The sequence below is a fragment of the Amblyraja radiata genome, chromosome 10 (genome assembly GCF_010909765.2).
Source record: "Amblyraja radiata isolate CabotCenter1 chromosome 10, sAmbRad1.1.pri, whole genome shotgun sequence".
Lineage (NCBI taxonomy): Eukaryota > Metazoa > Chordata > Chondrichthyes > Rajiformes > Rajidae > Amblyraja > Amblyraja radiata.
The window spans coordinates 15,104,153-15,119,242 of NC_045965.1; the positions used below are offsets into that span (position 1 = coordinate 15,104,153).

The 15,090-nt window shown below is 48.0% G+C and overlaps 1 protein-coding gene across 4 annotated transcripts in view; it reads left to right on the plus strand.

The window, feature by feature from the left end:
• Window positions 1-10,192: 10,192 nt before the first annotated feature.
• The window catches only part of abl2 (ABL proto-oncogene 2, non-receptor tyrosine kinase), a 94,383-nt gene continuing 89,485 nt past the window's right edge, over window positions 10,193-15,090 (plus strand). For 3 of the 4 annotated variants that reach the window (XM_033028147.1, XM_033028149.1, XM_033028150.1), the window contains exon 1: window positions 10,193-10,774. In XM_033028147.1, coding sequence (XP_032884038.1) covers window positions 10,603-10,774 — 172 coding nt within the window. In that variant the 5' untranslated portion in view covers window positions 10,193-10,602. The remainder of the gene's footprint in view (window positions 10,775-15,090) is intronic. The other variant, XM_033028151.1, reaches the window with a different exon arrangement.

Sequence of the window (15,090 nt, forward strand, 5' to 3'; positions counted from 1 at the left end):
GGAGGTACTGGGCCCATTACTTTACTATCACTTTGTTAAAGGCCCATCAGCTCATCTGGGAAATAATAATCCCTTATGTCCGTTTTGATCCATCTGGATTTAGTAAAATCAAGAGTGTTTAAAAACTTCGGGCAATTACAGCTTTCACAGTGCATTAAAGCTAATAAATGGACAATTCAACATGAAAGGAATCAGGAAAACCACTGATGCTGAGAAAGCATGACCTTTAAACTTTCAAAAGAAAATATGTGTAAAATGAGACATAGTAAAGGGAGAAAAAATGAAAAGACAGCTAAACATTTGAGTATTACCGTCATTTCATTGTCTTTCCCTGTACATGCATTTCTTAAGACATGTGTACACAAACCAAAAACATGTCTTGCAAATGAAAGTTTCATACTAGAGACCTTTAACATGTTGCGTTTACTTGAAATCGCAGCCATATCCTTTGTGCACAGTTGGGTAAGGGGTGATCTTATAGAGGTGTTTAAAATCCTGAGGGGAATTGATAGGATTAGTTTTTTTCCGCAGGGTATGTATAATCAAGGGTTCAGTTTAGTTTATTGTCACGTGTCCCAAGGTACAGTGAAAAGCTTTTTGTTGCTTGCTAACCAGTCAGCAGAAAGAATAGGAATAGGAATACTTTGTCATTTGACGAGGCACAGTGAGATTCTTTGCGTGCATATACTATGTATATAAATAGTGCCACCTATGGCACAGACAATACATTAATACAATTGATCCATTTTGTGTATAGATACATGATAAGGAAATAATATTTAGTGCAAGGTAAAGCCAGCAAGTTCGATCAAAGGTAGTCCGAGGGTCATCAAAGAGGTAGATAGTAGTTTAGCACTGCTCTCTGGTTGTAGAGGGGAAAACATTAATAAGAACCTGAGGGGCAACTTTTTCATTGTATATCGAACTAGCTGCCAGAGGGGTTAACTGAAGCAGGTACAATAAAACCATTTCGTAGACACTAAACCAATTAGGCCCTGTTGGGCCCCGTTCTCCCAACGCAATTTTCTACCAGTCACCCATTCCCCCAACGCAACCCTTTTCCACCACTCACCCGTTCCCCCAACGCAAACCGTTTCCACCACTCACCCATTCCCACCACTCACCCGTTCCCCCAACGCAACCCGTTCTCCCAACGCAATATTCCACCACTCACCCATAGCCCCCAACTGCGCAGGCACGGCTCATACACTCCCTCCCCCACATCTTCACCCTGCCTCTTCTCTACCCTCTCCTCCTCCCCATCTCCCACACCTCTCCCTCCCTCTCCTTTCCCCTACACACAGTCACTACCTCCCTCCATAACCCCTCCCCTCCCTACCCCCCTCCTCTCCCTGCTCCCCCACTCCTCATCTCTCCCCTATTGCACTCCCCCACTAAACACAATGTTTCAATAACATTTCTCCTCCTCCCCTGCCCCATTCCTTCCCTGTCCTTACAACAATGTAACAAATCTATCATTGCATTGGGTAGAACACTGTTCATGGGCAGTTTATGTAAATTAGATCCCATTGTGATGACATTGTCGGGTGGAGCACTGCTCACGATATCCCATTGTGATGACATAGCTGCTTACTGCCACTGCAACTGCAAGTTCAAGTGAATCTTTCTCAAACTAGATTTTGTAAAGTTAAAAAGATGAATAACTTGTAAAATATATCATCAATTTGAACGAAACTTGACTAAAAAAACACACCACAATACAATGAGTAAGGTGGTCCAAAAATTATAGCGTTATCGTGTACCGTTTTGACGTAGTTCCAGGATCACGCACGCACATAGAATCACAAACAAGATGAGTTTTAGTAATATACAAGTGGGACCCGTTGGTCCCTGCACACAGGGGGTCTGGTTTCCCAACACAATCCGTTCCCCCAACGCTATATTCCACCACTCACCCATTCCCCCAATGCAACCCGTTCCCCCAATGCAATATTCCACCACTCACCCATAGCCCCCAAACTGTGCAGGGGTTGCTCATTTATGCTCATCTCCCTCCCCCTCCTCTTCATCCTCCCTCTTTTTAAACTTTTAAAAAATGCATGCACTTGCTGTCAGGACTTTAAAAAAAATCACAATTCCACTTCTCCAGCACTCCCTCTCCCTCCTATTCAGCCTCCCTCTGCCAGGACTCCCCGTTATGTGATTGCAACATTGTTGCAAATGAGATCCCATTGTGATGTCATAGCTGTAACTGCCAGCAAGTGCCACTGCAAGGTTCAAGTCATTCTTTCTCAAACTGGATTTTGTAATGGGGGAGGCAGAGGTGTGTGGGAGATGGGGGGTGGGGGGTGGGGGTGCGTGGGGGAAGGGGGTGCGTGGGAGAGGGGGTGTGTGGGAGGGGTGTTGTGGGGGAGGGTTGTGTCTGGGACGGGGGTTTGGGGAGGGGGGGGAGGTTGGGGTAGGGGCATGTGGGACAGGGGCTTGTGGGGGAGGGTGTGTGGGTGAAGGGGGGTGTGGGGGTGTAGAGGAGGAGGGTGTAGGGGAAGGGGTGGTGAAGGAGAGGGGGGTGGTGAAGGGGATGGTGCTGTAGGGGATGGGGTGGATGTAGGAGAGGGGAGGTGGGTGTTTGGGCTCACCGGTTCCCGGCCCCAGGTCCAACTGCATTCCTGGCTCCAGAACCCGACTCTGGACTCACTCAGCTGCTCCCATCCCCAGTGCCTGTCGCGCTCACAGCCCCAGCTCACACTCCGCTGCTTCAGCTTTATTCTTGGCGGCTTCTGGTCGGGCGGCTTCTGGACGGGCTCACAGACTCAGCCCCGTCTCCAGGGTTTTATTCTCCAGCGGGTGCCGCAAGGGGCGTTACTTTCATAGTGACTGACAGGCAAGAAGATCTCACGATTTTTAAAACCTTCATAACTTTTGTAATCTTCCACCGATCGGAACAAAACTTGGTGCCGTGGAGCAGAAGAGAATGTTGAGTAAGGTGGCGAAAAATCCTAGTGTTAAAGAGTACCGTTTTTTCGCAAATTTAAAAACAACGCAGTGGTCAAGATGAGAGCACAGACAGACATACAGACACAGATAGATACTAGACCAAGTGGGATCCGTTGGGTTCCTGTCACATAGGAGGCCTGGTCGCCCAACGCAACCCGTTCCCCCAACGCAATATTCGACCACTCACCCATTGCCCCCAAGGGAGGCCTGGTCCCCCAACGCAACCCATTCCCCAATGCAATATTCCACCACTCACCCATCCCCCCCAACACAATCCGTTCCCCAATGCAATATTCCACCACTCAGCCATAGCCCCCAAATGTGCAGGCTGGCTCATTTCCGCTTGTTCACCCTCCCTCATTGTAAACTTTTTAAAAATGCAATTGCAGTTGCTAAAGGACTCAGTGTACTGGGAATAGCAACATTTTAGTGCGTAGGGCTACAAGCTGGTAACTGCCAGTGCAGATTGGAAGAAATCTTTCTCAAAGTAGGGTTTTGTAAACTTAAAAATGTGAATAACTTGTAAAATATAACATCAATCTGAACAAAACTTGTTGTGAGACCCGTTGGATCTCTGTCACACGGGAAGCCTGTTTCCACCACTGAGCCATAGCCCCCAACTGTGCATGATCGGCTGACGGGCCCGTACTAACGGCAGAAGTTATGTTAAAGTTAATAACTTTGCATTTAATATTTCCATTTCATCACCATTCCTCTTCTTACTCCTATTCTCCTCCATTCCCCCTCAACCCCCAGCACTCCATCCCACTCCTCTTGACCCTCCCTCTTCTTTCCACTGTCCTTCTCCCCTCCCCCACTCCCTCCCTCACCTCTCACTTCCTCTCATTTCCCCACCCTCAGTCACTCCCTCCCTCACTCCATAAGCCCGACACCTCCTCTCCCAGTTTCCCCCCGCCTCCCCCACCCTCCCCCACTTTCCCCTCCCTCTCCCTCCCTAACCCCTCCTCTCCCTCAATTACCTCACTCTCCCTCCTCACCTCCCCAGGTAAAACTACCGCCAGTCTCATTTTCTCCAGCAGGAGGCCAATGATGTCGTGGAGCCATCATGTCATGAGCATCCTGGAGCCGGTGGATGGGGAGGGAGAGGCCGAGTGTACCAGGTACAGTGTCTTCCAGGACCTACCCTATCCCGGTCCCCGGTCCCCACACCGGCTGCAATCCCAGCCCATGGCCGGGGGGTGGAGGTAGAAATTAAAATAGGTAAAGCTGTTGTTAAGCGAGGAAAAAAGATGGCGGTCTGAAAATTGTGGAAAGGCCGCACTAAGAACCGGTGCGGTGTCCATTTGAAGCCAGTCAAGTAAAGACAGGAGGGGTGGGGCAAGTGGGGGCGCTGTTTTATTTTTTTTAGGTTTAAAATGAAAATAACGTGAAATATAACATAAATCTGAACAAAACTTGCTGAAAACACACCACAGGACAATTGTGAGTAAGGCGGTGCAATAATTGGAGCGCTATCGTGTACCATTTTGGCATAATTTCAGGGGGAAGGGGCAGAGGCAGAGAGGGGGCAGAGGCAGGGAGGGGGCAGGGACAGGGAGGGACAGAGAGGGGGCAGAGGCAGAGAGGCAGAGGCAGAGAGGGGGCAGAGGCAGAGAGGGGGCAGAGGCAGAGAGGGGGCAGAGGCAGAGAGAGGGCAGAGAAAGGCCAGAGGCAGAGAGAGGGCAGCGGCAGAGAGAGGGCAGAGAAAGGGCAGGGACAGAGATGGGGCAGGGACAGAGAGGGGGCAGAGGCAGAGACAGAGGCAGAGAAAGGGCAGAGACAGAGAGAGGGCAGAGACAGAGGCAGAGAGGAGGGAGAGGCAGAGAGAGGGCAGGTAGAGGGGCAGATAGAGGGCAGAGTGAGGGAGGGGGCAGAGGGGGCGGGGGGGGGGGGGCAGAGAGGGAGGGGGATAGAATTTGAGGGGTTGGGCGGGCGCGTGGCGTCACAGGGGAGGGCTGGTTCCCGAATGCAATAGTCCCTCACTCCAGCTCCAGGCTCTGTTCCAGCCCACGTCCAGTCGCCGGGCTCGGCCCGCGGCAACAACCTCCCCACCATGCGCAGCCCCAAGGACCCCGAGCGAGGCAGCTAGGCGGCGAGCGAGCGTCGACCAAAGGACCACAAGTTGGGCCATGCAGTCTTCAGTCCATGGCCCGAGTACAGGGGGGAGTGGTCAGGGGGTGACATTACTCGCAGCGCGGCAAGAACAGCAGGCATGCAGACCCATTGTGACATCATCAGCGAAAGACAGACTTTTCTTTCAACGTTTTTTCAGATTTTTGAACATTTTCATTAATAACGAGAAATAAAACATTAATTTTTCATATGCCGATTTTGGACTCCAAGGGAAAAAACTTACCGCCAGCATGCCATTTTTTCGAGAAGATGTAATTATACACAAATAGACACACACACACTAACCACCCCCCCACCCCCACATACACACACGCTAACCACCCCACCCCCCCACATGCACACTAACCACCCCCCCACATGCACACTAACCACCCCCCTTGATACTATATTATTATTCATTGGCTCCTTTTACCCAATGCCCGCCCTATCCACTGACGCAAAGCCCCCAACTCGCAGGCGCGTCTAGCGGGAGGGGGGGGAGGGTAGAGAGAGAAAGGGCAGAGAGAGAGGGGGCAGAGACAGAGAGAGAGGGGCAGAGAGAAGGGGGCAGAGAAAGAGAGAGAGGGAGGGGGGGAGGAAGGGGGGGGGAGAGGGGGGGTGGAGAGGGGGGGAGAGGAGGGAGGAGAGGAGGGGAGGGGAGAGGAGGAGGGGGAGAGAGGAGGGGGAGAGAGGAGGGGGAGAGAGGGAGAGAGGGAGGAGGAGGGGGAGAGAGGAGGGGGAGAGAGGAGGGGGAGAGAGGAGGGGAGCGGGTAGCAGTGGGCATAAGCAGGGGGGAGCGGGGGAGGAGCGGGTAGCAGCGGGGGGGGAGCGGGTAGCAGCGGGGGGGGGAGCGGGTAGCAGCGGGGGGGGGAGCGGGTAGCAGCGGGGGGGGGGGAGCGGGTGTCAACCAAAGGACTGTGAGTTCAATGGATGGGGGATGTCACTCGCAGCACGTGAAACACAGCGCAGCAGGCCGCACGCAGCAGACCCATTGTGATGTCATCAGCGAGACCATCTCGTTTATTTTCTAAGTTATTTCAAATTTGTGAACATTTTCATTAATAACTCGAGAAATATAGCTCAAATTTTCAGATAAGGTGATTTTGGACTCCAGGAGGTAAATCTATCAAAATATGTAAATGTTTTACTGTTGGGGCGTCATTTTTTCAAGATGTGATCATACACAAATAAATACACACACAAATAAATACATTCACATAAAAGATCAGTACTTTTAATAGTTAATAGACCAATGGGGAGCAGGGGGGGGGGGGGGGAGAGAGAGAGGAGGACCGGGGGAAGAGGAGGACGGGAGGAGAGGAGGGAGGGACAGAGAGGGAGGGGGGCAGAGAGGGAGGGGGCACAGAGAGGGAGGGGGGCAGAGAGGGAGGGGGGCATAGAGGGAGGGGGCAGAGATGGAAGGGGGGGGGCAGAGATGGAGGGGGGGCATAGAGGGAGGGGAGGCAGAGAGGCAGGGGGGGGGCAGAGAGGCGGGGGGCAGAGAGGGAGGGGGGGGCAGAGAGGAAGGGGGTACAGAGAGGGCAGAGAGGGAGGGGGGCAGAGAGGAAGGGGGGGCAGAGAGGGAGGGGGGGAAGTGAGGGAGGGGGAATGAGAGGGTGGGGGGATGAGAGGGAGGGGGGCACAGAGAGGGCAGAGAGTGGGCAGAGGCTGGGCAGAGTGGGCAGAGGCTGGGCAGAGTGGGAGGGGGTGCAGAGAGGGCAGAGGGGGGGCAGAGAGGGAGGGGGCAGAGAGGGAGGGGGGGGCAGAGAGGGAGGGGGTGGCAGAGAGGGAGGGGGTGGCAGAGAGGGAGGGGGTGGCAGAGAGGGAGGGGGGGCAGAGAGGGAGGGGGCAGAGAGGGAGGGAGGGTAGAGAGGGAACAGGAGGTGGAGATGGAGGGGGCAGAGAGGAAGGGAGAGGGGGTAGAGGCAGCACTTAGCCAGGTCGTAGAACAGCAGCCTCCCCACCAGGAGCCGGACCCGAGCGTGGCCACGGGCAGGCGTCTGTCGACCCGTGGACTCCGAGTGAGGTGGCGGGCAATCGTCGACCCGAGGGAGGCTGCAGGCGGACGTGGACTTGAGGGAGTCCGCGGGCGGCGACCCAAGGATCCCGAGTGAGGTGGCGGGTGGGCATCAAGCCAGGCTCGGCCTGCGGTAGCAGCTTCTCCAACAGGTGCCGGGCCCGAGCAAGGCTGCGGTCGGGCGTGGAACTGAGCGAGGGCAGCACACAGAGCCACTGTGACATCATCAGCCAAAGCCGCTCGGTTTTATTTTCAAAGTTAATTCAGATTCTTGAACATTTTGATTAATAACACGAGAAATAAAGCATGAATTTTTCGGGTAAGACATTCAGAGTCCACGGGATAAATCTTGACCAAAATATGTAAAAATGTTACCGTTAGAGCGTCGTTTTTTTGAGCAGATGTGATTATACACCCACACACATCCAAGATCAGAGTTTTATAATTATAGAGATAAGATATGATAATGATATATAAACTAGACCAAGTAGAACCCATTGGGTCCCTGTCACACGGGAGGCCTGGTCCCCTAAAGTAACCCGTTCCCCCAATGCAATAATCGACCACTCAACCATCGCCCCCCACGGGAGGCCTGGTACCTCAACACAATCCGTTCCCCAACACAATATTCCACCACTCAGCCATTGCCCCCAACTGTGCAGGCCGGCTCATTTCCCCTTATTCACCCTCCCTCATTGTAAATTTAAAAAAAAATGCAATTGCACTTGCTAAAGGACTCGGTGTACTGGGATAGCAACATTGTAGCGGGCAGGGCTGCAATCCCATTGTGACATTGTGGCTGGTAACTGCCAGTGCAGATTGGAAAAAATCTTTCTCAAAGTGGGGTTTTATAAACTTTAAAATGTGCTAACTTGTAAAATATAACATCAATCTGAACGAAACTCATTGAAAATACACCACAGAACAATTGTAAGTAAGGTGGTGCAAAAATTGTAGCGCTTTCGTGTACCGTCTTGGTGTAATTTCACGATCTCACTCACACGCTCACAGATAGACATCCAAACAAGATGAGAGTTTTAGTAATATACTAGACCAAGTGGGACCCGTTGGGCCCCATTCCCCCAATGCAATATTCCACCACTCACCCATTCCCCGAACACAATATTTCACCACTCATTCATGGCCCCCAACTGCCCAGGCACGGCTCATTTGCCATCCCCCAACACTCCCTCCCCCTCCACTTCACCCTCCCTCATCTCTCCCCATTCCTTACCTCTCCCCTATCGAGCTCCCCCGCTAAACACATTTAAATAACATTTCTCCTCCTCCCCACTCCCTCCCTCTCCTTACAACAAAGTAACAAATCTCTCAATGTACTGGGTGGAACACTGCTTCTTCCCTGGCCCCTTCCTCTTCACCCTTCCTCTTCTCTCCCCTCTCCGCACCTGTCCCCATTGCACTCCTCCACTAAACACAACATTTAAATAACATTCCCCTCCCTCTCCTTACAACCATGTAACAAATCTCTCAATGCACTGGGTGGAACACTGTTGATAATGGGCAGTTTCTGTAAATGAGATCCCATTGTGATTTCATTGTCGGATGGAGTACTGTTGACGGGCAGTTTATGTAAATGAGATCCCATAGTAACATCAGTTGCTAACTGCCAAATTGACACTGCGATGTTCAAGTGATTCTTTCCCAAACTTTCTCAAAAATGTGAATAACTTGTAAAATATAACATCAATTTGAACGAAACTTGATACACTATACCACAAGACAATTGTGAGGAAGGTGGTGCAAAATTATAGTGCTATCGTGTACTGTTTCGGTGTAGTTCAGGTCATGAAAAGCTGGCAAACAAACACACAAACTCACAGAAGATGAGAGTTTTAGTCATGTACTAGACCAAGTGGGTCCCTGTCACATGAGAGGCCTGGTCCCCCAACACAATATTCCAGCACTCACCCATAGCCCCCAACTGCGCAGGGGCGGCTCATTTCCCCTTATTCACCCTCCCTCATTAAACTTTTTTTTTAATCCTTGCTGCCAGGAATATAGAAAAAAATGCACCCTCCCTCATTAAACTTTAAAAAAATCCTTGCTGCCAGGAATATAGAATAAAGGGATTGAAACATTGTAGCTTGCAATTGCACTGGCAGGACTCAGTCTAGGGATAGCAACATTGTAGCGAGCAGGGCTACAATCCCATTGTGACATCATAGCTGTAAGTGCCAGTGCAGAGGGAAGATTTTTTTTCTCAAATTGGGCTTTGTAAATTAAAAAATGTGAATGACTTGTGAAATTATAACATCAATCCGAACGAAACCTGATACAACCCACCACATGACGATTGTGAGTAAGGTGGTACAAAAATTGGAGCACTATCATGTGCCGTTTTGGCGTAATTTGACGACATCACCGAATCAGAGATCACAGACAGGCACACACACACACACACATAGAAACAAACAAGATGAGAGTTTTAGTATAATAGATAGAAGATAGATAGATTGTACATTGATAGGAATGGTTTAGAGAGATATGTACCAAATTTGAGCAATAGTTCAATTAGAAAGTGCAATATAATTCAGGCCATGGATTTTGGAATATGGTTATATAATCTCTGAAAAGCACTTTGTACATTCAAAGTCAGAAATGACATTTATATTTTTAGATTAATTGATATAAACCCTTGAAAGCAGAAACAGAAAATGCTAAAAAGACACGACAGGCTAGTTAGCCTCTCTATGTGAAAGGGTAGCATTTTTTTTAAAAAAAAGATGAAAGTACTTGTTTAAGAAGGAACTGCAGATGCTGGAAAATCGAAGGTAGACAAAAATGCTGGAGAAACACAGCGGGTGAGGCAGCATCTATGGAGCGTAGGAAATAGGCAACGTTTCGGGTCGAAACCCTTCTTCAAAGTTCTGTTGAAGTTGTCGATCGGATCATTCAGTCTGCTCTCTCTCCACAGGCGCTGCCTAACCGGACGGGGGGGGGGGGGGGGAAATCTTGTTTTAAATATTGATTCCTACCAATAAACCACTGTTGATGAAGGAACGACTGGAACTGACTGCTCGGAGGATCAAGGAGCTCGGACCAGGGACGGAGGAGCAGCTGGGAGGACCATCTGGGAGGACCGTGGGGAGAGCGCCTCGTTGTGGCTCGGGGCAAGGCTGTTGCAGTGGGACTGCGGGACGGGGGCGGATGCGGTGCTGGAGCTGGAGCTGGGACAGGAGCAGGAGGCTGTTGTGTGGACAGTGACTGGGCTCCCTCCCAGTTCTCTACCCGGGGCTGCTGCTGCCGCCGCCGCTTTGTATTTGTGTGGACGGGACAAGAAGCCGCCACCATCTCGCCCCTCCGCCGGGGGGCAGGGGCCCGGCAGCCGGTCGCCACGCTACCTGTGAAGCCGCAACGGGAGAGGGGGCCGGGTCGTGTCGGGCCAACAGCAACACAATAACCCCGCAGCCTAGCAAGGGAAGACACCGGGAGAGGATGTAAAGGAAACGACTCGCTAGGAGAAGGATTCGGGGCGGACGCTCGTGGAGAGGCCGGGGATGGGGCAGCAGCAGGGCCGCGTCGGCGGCACCGCTCTCGTTGGTGCGAGCGGGGAGACGGGGCAGCCGGGCAGGGGTAGGGTTGGCACGGCGAGGCCCGGACATGGGGGTAGGAGACGGGAAGCAATAGCCAGGAACGCCGAGGCCGCCTGCAACATCTTCACTCACCACGGTAAGCAAGCAGCAGTTAATATCCAAGGAAACGTGTCTCCGAGGCAGAAACATATCCAACTGTCTTTAATTATCGCACACATACAACCCCCCCCCCCCCCTCTTTGTTGGTATCCCTTCTTCAGTTGTCTGCTACGTGTTAAACAATAATACTTCATGAATATTATCGTGAGACATTGCAGTAAACGGGGAATGAATTGAATTTATATGATATTTTTTAAATGCTTGTGGTCTTTCTGCACTCCACATTTGGACAACATTTAGGCTTGATGAAGGGACATTTGTAGGTTACTGGTCACATTGTCAGTGAATATAATGAATATAAAAGTAGGGAGTGTATCAACTTGTGGTGCAGATTGTCCCTCTGCATCTTTTTCAATTACTTGAGCTAATGGAAATATTGCTGATGTTATTTTTGATCAGTATGGTTTTTTGGGGGGATTTTTAAAAATTCCATAGTTTGCGTCTGTTGTATTGTAGAACAGCTCTTTTCCATGTCCATGTGGTCATCTGAAGTTGGCAAGTGAAAAAAGCTTGTGTATATAAACTGTAGTTCTTCAGTGTCCCTTGTAACCCGAATCAAGCACGATAGAGAAAACCAAAGGATCTTAAAAGTAGTGTGATGATTGCCTTTTTTAGACAATACAATGGGTATTAGTGCCTTGCAGAATAATTTCCCACAGGTCTTGATTATTTTCACAATGTTTCCAAGGTACGCATTGTTTCTAAACACCGTAATTAACCCCCATATTATGGTGATCCAGAAGTGTATTGTAGCTTCCTGCTGATGTCTTTTGGTTATGATCTTTTTTTCTTATTTATTCAGGAAATGACCCAGAGATTGCTACTTTCACCAAACCAGCCTCTTTCCTTTGTGCTTAGTGATATTCATGCAATCTTATTTACAAATTTTGGTCTATGTTATGAAAATAGGTCACCAGAAAATGCCGTTTATTATCAATTGAGATGTTTCATAGTCATAGTTAACACCAAAAGGCACCTGCCTGATTGTTTTATTATTTATCCAGTTTTTAACTGTACTGCCTCTGTGGGGAGAATTTGGCCGTAGCCTGGTACAAGTAGGATGCTAACAATTTGATTATACAAGCACTTGTTTCATCACATTGGGAAACCATAGTTGAGTAGTTTACCAAACTGAATTATGAACCACTGCAGCGGTTGAAATTAATATTACACAGTTTGTTCTGATGTAAGTCTGCTCCTGCCATACAGTATAGAAGAATGAAGGAATAAGGGACAAGGATTGGGAGTGTAGATACAAAGTTAATATTCCAAGAAAAAGTTGGAAAGGGAGGATAATGAGGTTCGCAACCAAATATTGAAATCATTTCAGATGCCAATGTCAATCTCAGTTGGAGATTGGCAGCTTAAATTCAGGATTCTCTATGTTATAGGTTAGATGGATAGGGTAAAAAGTTAATGAGACAATCCAATAACGAACAAAGCCCCATCAGTTTTACATAAAATACTCTTGAGAGTATTGTAGACTCTATATTTTGACCAAGGAAGTTGTCTTGGGATTAATATCATGCTTTGGTAACCGCTGAGCTGATTTCAATAACTACAGATTTTGGTTTTTATTGGTAAGGAGGAAAATGCTATTTGAGGCTTTATTGCTAGGTGATGTTGGCATTGATTGTAATTAGTGATGTGAAAATCTCTCCAGGGAGGCATGTTAACATATTATAATTATAAAGGGTAGATGACGAACCTTAGGTTGAAGATGCACAAAATAAGGTTTAATTATTTTTGAGGGCCTCTTCAACTGTACATGAAGCATGATGCATATTGATTGTACCCATCTTGATTTTCTAGGCAAATTACACGAAGATGGGTTTGAAGGTGACAAATACTAGACAACATATAACATTGAATGATTGGAGGATAAAGTTGGGATTTCTCAGAAAAGACTGGATAATGTCTGTACATGGTGCATGTCATTCAGATTTGTGGGAGGGACTTTGGTTGGCCTTCTTACATTGATGAATTTAAACTGTCATCGGATGAGACCTTCTCTTGTTGGCTGATGTAATCAAGTTAGTTTGTTGTGGCAAGCATGGGCCTGATTTTTGGATATGTGTGATTCAAGTGTTTTGTTTTCTTCTGTTGTTTGATATTTTAGTTGGAGTAACTCAGCGGGTTGGGTCAGGCAGCATCTCTCGAGAACATGTCCAGGTGACGTTTCGAGTCAGGACCTTTGTTCAGACTGGTGGTGGTGGTGTGGGGGGGGGGGGGGGGGGAGCGGGAAGAGAGGAGGGGCAGGATAAAGTGTTTTTTTCTATGATTGTTTTGGAAGACTTGGTGTTGCAGCAACTTGTTGATAAGATGGTAATGCTTCTTCAATCCAACCGGCATGTTTAATTAGTTAGACAGACACATTTTCATCGGTGTTTTCGACTACGTTTTATTCAGCTTTTGTTATTGAGGAATGAGCTACTGTGTCTGTCACAAATGTAAATCTGCAGTCACATGTGTTCCATTGCAACTCATAATCTGCATCTGTCCATTGATTTCACAGTAACTTGCAGCTGCAATACCATAAAGTTGTGACAGAATGAAGTAGTCTTTGTACACAAGTAAAAACTACAGATGTGTGTGTCTCAGCATTAGCCATACTGATTAGTTTATCTCTCCTGCTTTTACCAAGGGGATTGTCTCAAATCAGGTGATCGTACAGGTGCTGACTTGCAAAATACACAAACCAGCACGCAGTTTGTCAGTTTTGATTTTGGGAGAAGAAAATTATTTAAGCTTCCTACATATAGCGTGGCTAGGATTTATTCTGGATGGGAATAAGATGAAAATAGATGGTTATGGTCAAACAATGAGGGTTGCAGACATTCTTGTTATTGCCCAGATCTACATTCTCAAAGCAATTGGTGTCACTTTCAAAATTGCAATGTGTTATGTACCTATTTTTGCATAGCTCTTCCTATTTTTGACCATTGCCCCAAAGGCCCAACTTGAACTTAGAAGGAATCGTTCAAGCCGTGCTGTTGTGTATGAATTGAACCAGCAGAATGGATCTGTTCATTTTCTCAACATACTCTCAGATTGGTTTGCTCCCTGGGTCATTATCCTTCATGATGTGTTGTATGATGCGTTATTGAACCTTCATTATTTTTGCCTTTTATTGAGCATGGTCAACATGGAAGTTTCTTCAGCTGTAACGGAAGTATATTTAGGTGTAAAGTTGATAATGGATGGCAGTTTTGAAATAGACCACAGATACAGGGAGCAATACATATATAATGTTGTGCGTCCTATGTTGCTAACTTTCTGATCATGAATTGGAAAAGTCGATAGTTAATGGAATCCCACTTTTATTGCCTCCTTGTGAGATTTGGGAGTTGACTTAATTCCTCACCAAAGGGAAGTGTAATTTTGAGGTATCTAAGGAATTGAAGTGCAGTTCCTCTTGTATGTAAGCATACCAGTTGTTTTTGCACATTTTGAAACGGTATATTAAGTAAATGATACAAGTTTTGTCTTGTCAATGATGATTGAGGCTGGATATTGGTTATGTCATCAGAACAATGCAACTGAATATTATCTGGGATTCTTTTCATCTCCTTTAATTTACAAACATGATCTTGGTTTAATGATTTAACGGAGGAATGAAAACGATCAAATACAGCGTTGTGCTAAATTACTGAAGAGATAATATGTTCAAACTCCATAGTGGAAGTTGAATCATCACCTTAATGACTTGGGCTCCTGATAATTAGTATTGAGCCAATTGGATGATGAAGAATGCATGTTAAAACAACCCTTGCGCCGCATCTGCGCCCAGAATGAGGTGTTCCATGCCAGGGCATCGGAAATGTCCTCATTCTTTAGGAAACGGGGATTCCCCTCTTCCATTATAGATGAGGCTCTCACTAGGGTCTCCTCGATATCCCGCAGCTCCCCCCATTCGTAACAAGGAGAGACTCCCCCTTGTCCTCACCTTTCACCCCATCAGCCGTCACATACAGCATATAATCCTCCAACATTTTCACCACCTTCAACGGGATCCCACTACTGGCCACATCTTCCCATATCCACCCTTTCTGTTTTCCGCAGAGACTGTTCCCTCCGAAACTCCCTTGTCAACTTGTCCCTTACCACCCAAACCACCCCCTCCCCAGGTACTTACTCCTGCAATCGCAGGAGATGCAACACCTGTCCCTTTACCTCCCCCTTGACTCCATCCATGAATGAATGAATACGTTTATTGTCATTGCACAATACTGTGCAACGAAATTCCATTACATCTCCTCCGGTTAAAAACAATACAAACACGACAACCATTGA